The 6,876-nt window shown below is 50.5% G+C and overlaps 1 protein-coding gene across 5 annotated transcripts in view; it reads right to left on the bottom strand.

The window, feature by feature from the left end:
- The window catches only part of LOC118794101 (brain-specific angiogenesis inhibitor 1-associated protein 2-like), a 65,523-nt gene that overhangs the window by 14,929 nt on the left and 43,718 nt on the right, over positions 1-6,876 (bottom strand). For all 5 annotated transcript variants that reach the window (XM_036552256.1, XM_036552257.1, XM_036552259.1 and 2 more), the window contains exons 7-8: positions 3,061-3,213; positions 1,055-1,300 (exon numbers count right to left, since the gene is read on the bottom strand). In XM_036552256.1, coding sequence (XP_036408149.1) covers positions 1,055-1,300; positions 3,061-3,213 — 399 coding nt within the window. The remainder of the gene's footprint in view (positions 1-1,054; positions 1,301-3,060; positions 3,214-6,876) is intronic.

Genomic DNA, 6,876 nt, shown 5'->3' with positions numbered 1-6,876 from the left:
ATAGCGTGTGTATAAAAAGTGTATAATGTGTATATGTCAGTTATTTTAATTTCAGATGTTTCGTTTCGGTAATGCTCTGCGGAAGGTAGGAGTTTAATGAGCCGGTCCTCGTCCCGGCGTCGCTCCGAACGGTCGGCTCATGTCTGACGGCAGCTGCTGCTCCGCCCGGAGACATGCACAAAGTGGGTCATTAAAATTTCGCCGCAGTGAGGCGGTTGTCTTGGGAACATCCCAGATGTGGCCCTTAGCCAAAACCGCCTAATTGGCATCTGGAATAGGGGCCCCCAGATGCACCCACCACGCTTCTGCGCTGTACAGGGATGAGGGGTGACCCCGGAAATTTGGTTATTCAAACACCCCATTTCCAGATCACTAATCAGTTATGGGGGATCTGTATTTGAATGCTGGTGGATTTACATGTGAGAAGCACAAACCCGAGGTTACTCTCTCTCATCAGCATTCATGTAGGAGAGCCAACAAGCCCTGCATAAGAGGAGATTCACTGTTATGAAGACTCACTGATGTTCTCATGCCTGTCTTCCGTGAAAGCATGGGTTTATGCCCATATACTTATAAGTATAGTTCAATAACTACATGTACATTAGAAAAAGAAAGGTGAAGAAAAAGTGTGGCTCCTTCTCTCAAAGGCTGTCTGTAATTATGGTGGAAGGTCCTGGTCAGTGGAACGAGCACAAACTCCATACTCCCTGAATCCATTTTTAATGCCCTGCTGGAACATGCTGGAATAATGAACCTTATTATGCATTTTACATAAGGCATGCTGGAATGTGCTGGAATAATGACCCCTTTTTTTGCATTTTATGTAACGCATGCCCCTGTCCACCAGAGTGAATGAGCCCCAGTCAGATGCTGATGCGGAAGCGCCTGGAACAGGACCTCTCCTTCCTCACACTGAGCAGTGCGGTGTAGTGTTCAAGGAGCAGGACACGTAACCTAAACGTTCCCGAGAGTGGAGAGTGGAGCCCGACGGCATGTTCTGTGGGACGCGAGGCGAGGCGGGGACAGACGGACGGGCGGGCGGACGGACACTCACCGCCTGGTGGCCGAGCCCGCTGCCCATGAAGGCAGCCAGCTCGGGGGGCACAGGGAGGGGCTGGGCTCCGGGGATGGGGTCGGAGATGCTCAGGTTGGTCTTGGAGGAGCGCAGGGGGCTAGAGAGGAGCGCCCCCGCCCCGGAGGTCATCTGCTGGGCCAGGAGCAGGGCCCGCTCGGGGAGCTTGGTGGGGTCGGAGCACGCCTGCTGCCACACGGGGATCTTCTGTGTCAGCAGGTCCTTCCCCTGCGTGAGGAGCAGAGCGCGTAAACCGAAAGGTCGCCGGTTCGATTCCCCGCCGAGGCACCGCTGCTGTACCCTGGGCTGGGCAAGGTACTTAACCCAGAACTGCCTCAGTAAATATCCAGCTGTATAAATGGATAGCATGTAAAATAGTAATCTGTGTAAATTAAGAGCATGTGTTACATGATAATAATGTAATGTGATGTAATGGGAGGAGGGGGAGGGGAGAGAGCGTGTCACTCACGCACCCACAGACACGCCCCCTCCTCTCAGCTCCGCCTCACAGGCACCGGCTGAAAACAACGCCTCTGATTCGTTAAGTGCTTGCTCCGCCGATTTCCGCTGTTGAGGCGACGGATAGCAGGGTGCCGTGGGTGGGAGGGCATCAGGGGGCACCTGTGACACCCTCCCAAACGCCCCCCTCCCCCGCCCACTCCTCCCAGTGAATCACACCGCCTGCCTCTCTCTCTGGATCTTCATTATTCCTCCTCTGTCTGTGTCTCTCTCCCACACACACACTCACACACACACACTCATAAATACTCTCCCACACAAACACACAGACATATGTGTGCGCACATGCGCGCGCGCACACACACACACACACACACACAGTCATAACTATTCTCCCACACAAATACACACACACACACACACACACACACACACACACACACACACATTTTCTTTCATTTACATACTCCCCTCAACACACACACATACAGACACGTACACAAACTGTCTCTCTCATACATATGCTCTTCCACACACACACACACACACACACACACACCCTCCCTCTCGTTGCATCTTCTTCTCTCTGAGAGCTCTTCAGGCTGCCCTGAGTGAACCCCTCCCACGCACACACCCCCGCGCTGATCCAGAGCTGTAGCTGGACTGGGTTCTGGAAGCCATCCATGTCTCTCTGCTCTGCCCCCCCCCAGCAGCTCAGGCTAACCAGACACATCAGCCCTTTATTTCAGAAACCTGTTAGACAGTTTTAAAAAGACACATACACGCACACAAAATCCCTCTGTCTCTCTCTCAATCACACTCATACATACGCACACACACACACACACACACACACACACACACACACACACACACACACACACACACTCTCTCTCTCTCTCTCACAATTACACACATACTCCTACTCCTACTCATTCTCATACAAACGCGCACACACACACACACACCTGCCGCCTGCTCCACAGCCTCCATCCATCAGGGCTAATTTTTTCCCCAGCATGCATCACTAGAAGGCAGTCACTGTGACATCACAGGGTTTCTTTTATGACAGGCTAATGGCTACATGGCAAAGGTACACGGTGTGACTATTAACCTGTCAGTAACATATGAGGCACAACCGTGTGAAAATTACATCTTCATACAGTAAGGGAAATTCACTTCTCTCACCGTTAAGCTGGAAGCTGAGCGTAAAAACTCCCCACAATAGGTGTCCATAGTCTGTACTTCATGATGTACAAGAGGAATCAATAACATGCATTATGCTGGATCCCACCCAATGGCTTTTGGAAAGATATCAACATTATGTTATATATTAGAATGTGTGTTAGAATATATTAGATTACAAAAGATTATGCTATACTATTTGATTTTCATTTACACTGAAGTATACTGACTGAGGTAGTTCAGGTTAAGGACCTTGCTGAAGGCTGACACAGACCTACCCAGTTTTCAAACCCACAGGCCATTACACCCGCTGCGCCACAACCCTCTGAGCTGTGACCTCTCACCTTGCCGTGGTAGGCGCTGCTGTTCTTGGCCACGGCGCACTGCCGGTCCACCAGGAAGCAGTAGCGTCGTCTCTCCTCGGACAGCGCCGTCCTGTAGCCCTCCGCGATGAAGGTGTCCAGCTCACCCTGCTTGCTGCTGATGGTCTCCACGTACTGCGGAGAGACGGGGACAGTATGAGACCGGGCGACCGACTGTCCCAACCCAACGGGGGGGCGGGGGCGCCGTTCTCACACAAGGTCCCTGCCTGTACTGGTTCCCCAGTGGTGGAATGAACTCCCCATGGGGGTCGGGACAGCAGAATCACTGGCCATCTTCCAATGCAGACTGAAGACCTGCCTCTTCATACTGCATCTCGGTCCCACTTCAATTCCGGCCCCCTAACACCTGCCACCTGTAGTAATTGATGTTTATTTTGTGTAATATGTATTTTGATTCTGTGTTCTAGGAACGGTTGTATTGTAGTATACTTGACTTCCGTCAGAGTGCACAAGTTAACTTTAAATTGAATGGATACACTTATGTTCTATTGTGATGGAATTCACTCTGGAAAAGAATTTAATTTAATTTAATGTAATGAGATGCCACTCAAATCTCCAGCCTCTGACATGCTATCAACAGCAGCCTTTCGACACAGCCAACTGACCCTGGATCAGTGACTGAAGAAGATATCAACATGTTCACATCCTCAAAGTTCAAACCCAAAACCAAGTAATACCATCTTCTCCCAAATAGTTTCACATTTGCCTCTGTGTGTCTTTGTCTTTGAGTCTGACTGGTGTCATCTGTCTAGATGCAGGTTAGTATCATGTTTTACCAGGATACTACACACATACATTTAAGAGGCATGAACAAGTTACTGAGTCCCTCCTTAAGTGTACAGAATGGTTTGGCCCGCATTGGTCTGACCCCTTCACTACACTCCCCCTCACCAGGGTTTTACTCACTCACTCAACATTACTCACAGAGTGAGTGTCTCTCCTCAGGTAATGGCTGCGCTTTTTGGGAAAAGGTCACCCAGAAATTGCAATTGTAGAAAGTGGGCCACGGAGGGAGAGAGTCAGAGAGAGAGAGAGAGAGGGAGAGAGAGGGAGGGGGAGAGAGAGAGAGAGAGAGAGAGAGAGGGAGGGAGAGGGAGGGAGAGGGAGAGAAGGAGAGAGAGAGGGACAGAGAGGGAGGGAAAGGGAGGGAGGGAGGGAGGGAGAGAGAGAGAGAGAGGGGGAGAGAGAGAGGGAGGGAGGGAGGAGGAGAAGGGAGGGAGAGAGAGAGAGAGGGAGAGAGAGAGAAGAAAGAGCGAGGAAGAGAGGAAGAGAGAACGAGAGGATGAGAGAGAGAAAGAGAGAGGGAGGGAGAGAGAAAGCGAGAGAAAGAAAAAAAGAGAGGGAGGGTGTACAGAGAGGAGGGAACGAGAGGAGAGAAAGAAGCGAAAATATAAAACAGCAAATATTTTTATTTATAATATTTTTAAAATATGAAACAGCAATGCATTAGCAACAGAGAAATTCTCTGTCATGCCAACAAAGCTCATTTAAATTTGAATTTGAATTAAAAAGAGGTAGAGAAAGAGAGAGGGGTGACAGAGGGATTGTGTGTGTGTGTGTGTGTGTGTGTGTGTGTGTGTGTGTGTGTGTGTGTGTGTGTGTGAGAGAGAGAGAGAGAGAGAGAGAAAGACAAAGGAGGAGAGAGAGGGGAAGAAGCAGCTTGTTTGAGAGTGGCAGCGCCGTGGCAGAGGCTGGGACTGATTGCATTGTTTTCCTGATGCCTTTGCATCATACATTGTGTTTGTTATGCTCGTTTGATTTTGAATTTTAATTAACACTCCACAAAGACAGAGGGAGAGAGTGGATGTAAGAGGACAGAGAGGGAGAGAGAGAGGAACTGTGAAAGACAGAAAGGGGTTGTGAGAGAGAGATTGTGGGGTGGGGGGGGGGTATGCTGTATGTGCTGTGAATGGCAGCACCTTGGTTGGGGGGTTGGGGGGTTGAGGCTTCCTGATGGGGGTGGACTGCTCAGAATCAAGACAAGACAAGACCCGCGAGGGAGGCACGGAAACGCCAGCGTCATCACCGGCCTCGTTGGGAGAACCCCCCACCCCACCCCTGTGAAAAAGCCACTTCAGACAGTGCAAGGCTCAGACTGACACCATGTGAACGTTCACATGTGAAGTTCAGCCGTGATCTCCCCTTTGCTCTGTCATCACAGGAACAGGAGCCACGCACCGAAACACCGTAAGAGGCTTAGCACTTCCGGCCTTCCTAACGAACTTACAGTAATTGGCATCGGGGAGGGGCTGCAGTCCTAATGAACTTACAGTAATTAGTGCCAGGGGAGGGGCTGAGAGCCCAGTTAGGAGGGAGTGGCAGAGCAACTGGGAATGTTGAATATTTCTTTTCATTGACAATACATTTTTACATTCTATACATAATTATGTATAACGGGACACACTAGCCAAAGCGATGACAGTGACAGACCATGCTGAAGGGTCCAGCAGCTTTTCCCTAGCCTCGATTTGAACTTGCAACCCCTCTGGTTACTGACGTTCAGTGCCTGCTCTGCCACAATGCCCTGCTTGGCTGTGCTCTGATTACCAATCCCCCCTAACACTAACCATAACATGACAGCACAACAGAAACTGATCCAGGATCAGACCACCCAACTCCAATCATAAGCCTAACCATGATGCAAAGGCACAACAGAAACTGATCCAGGATCAGACCACCCAACTCCAATCATAAGCCTAACCACAATGTAAAAACACCTGTAATGCCTGATGAACAGGGACTACTTAAGCTCCTGCAGAATGCTCAGAGCGGACACCAGGATGACCAGTGAGCATTAATCATCTCGTTGCCGTGGTTACAGGCAGTCTGAGATGGATGCTGTGGGAGAGCAGAGGTTCTGGAGGAGGGGCAGACAGAGCGGAAGAGGAAGATCTCGCACAATCCCGCACCAAGGGGGGGCGCTGTTCTCACACCCAAACCACCACTGGATCCTCCCCAGAGAGTGCACAATATTACAGCACCTCACCATGTGTACATCACTGTCCAGCAAGGAGCACATCACTGCCAATCAAACTATCAATGAGTCTAACCTCAGTATATTTACTCACTGCTATTTACTGTTAAAACCCGCATGACTTATTCTATTCAGAACTGAGTTCATTCCTCTCATAGCCCTTGAGGGTAACAGCTCGCACTCCTGATAGTGTCTTTGCTGAAGGGATCTGTGCAGCAAGAGGCTATGAGACAGGAGCACAAAAGGAAGACCACAGGAAAGGATACAGAGCCACCAACCTGAAGCCACACAGAGAAAGAAGCTGCCAATCACAGCACCACAGACCTAAAATCACCAGCAGGGGGTGCCGTTAGCCCTGGTGAGGCATTTTTTTCCACCACAGCAAACTCTGAATGAAAGGGCAGGGAGTGAGATGAGAGGCTTCTGTTGAACACGTGTCTAACCGTGGGCATGTACACACCCAGAGGAAGCAGGGTGCAGGAGATCTCCAGGACACTGAACTGCAGCTAATCCTGGCCAAACCAGTTTGCTCTCCTCTGACCCACCTTTGTGCTCTATTCCCTCGGCACAGCGCCACTCACATGAAGGCACATGACACCGTGAAAGGAGGAGAAATCACGGGAAACCCCAGACTGCACCGGACCCGGTTTCATATTTCAGCAGCAGACGGGTGTCACGGGGGGCGGGAGCCAATCGGAGTGGGTGCAGAGAGCTGACATCACAGTGACCTGGGAGAAGAACTATCCCCTCAAGCAAACCCATCAAGAGGCTCCCCTGAAATCACGCTCTCTCTGCAACGGGCA

This window comes from Megalops cyprinoides, chromosome 19 (genome assembly GCF_013368585.1).
Source record: "Megalops cyprinoides isolate fMegCyp1 chromosome 19, fMegCyp1.pri, whole genome shotgun sequence".
NCBI classification, from domain to species: domain Eukaryota; kingdom Metazoa; phylum Chordata; class Actinopteri; order Elopiformes; family Megalopidae; genus Megalops; species Megalops cyprinoides.
The sequence above is the reverse complement of the archived record's forward strand: the minus strand, read 5'-3'. Positions and strand labels throughout refer to the sequence as shown.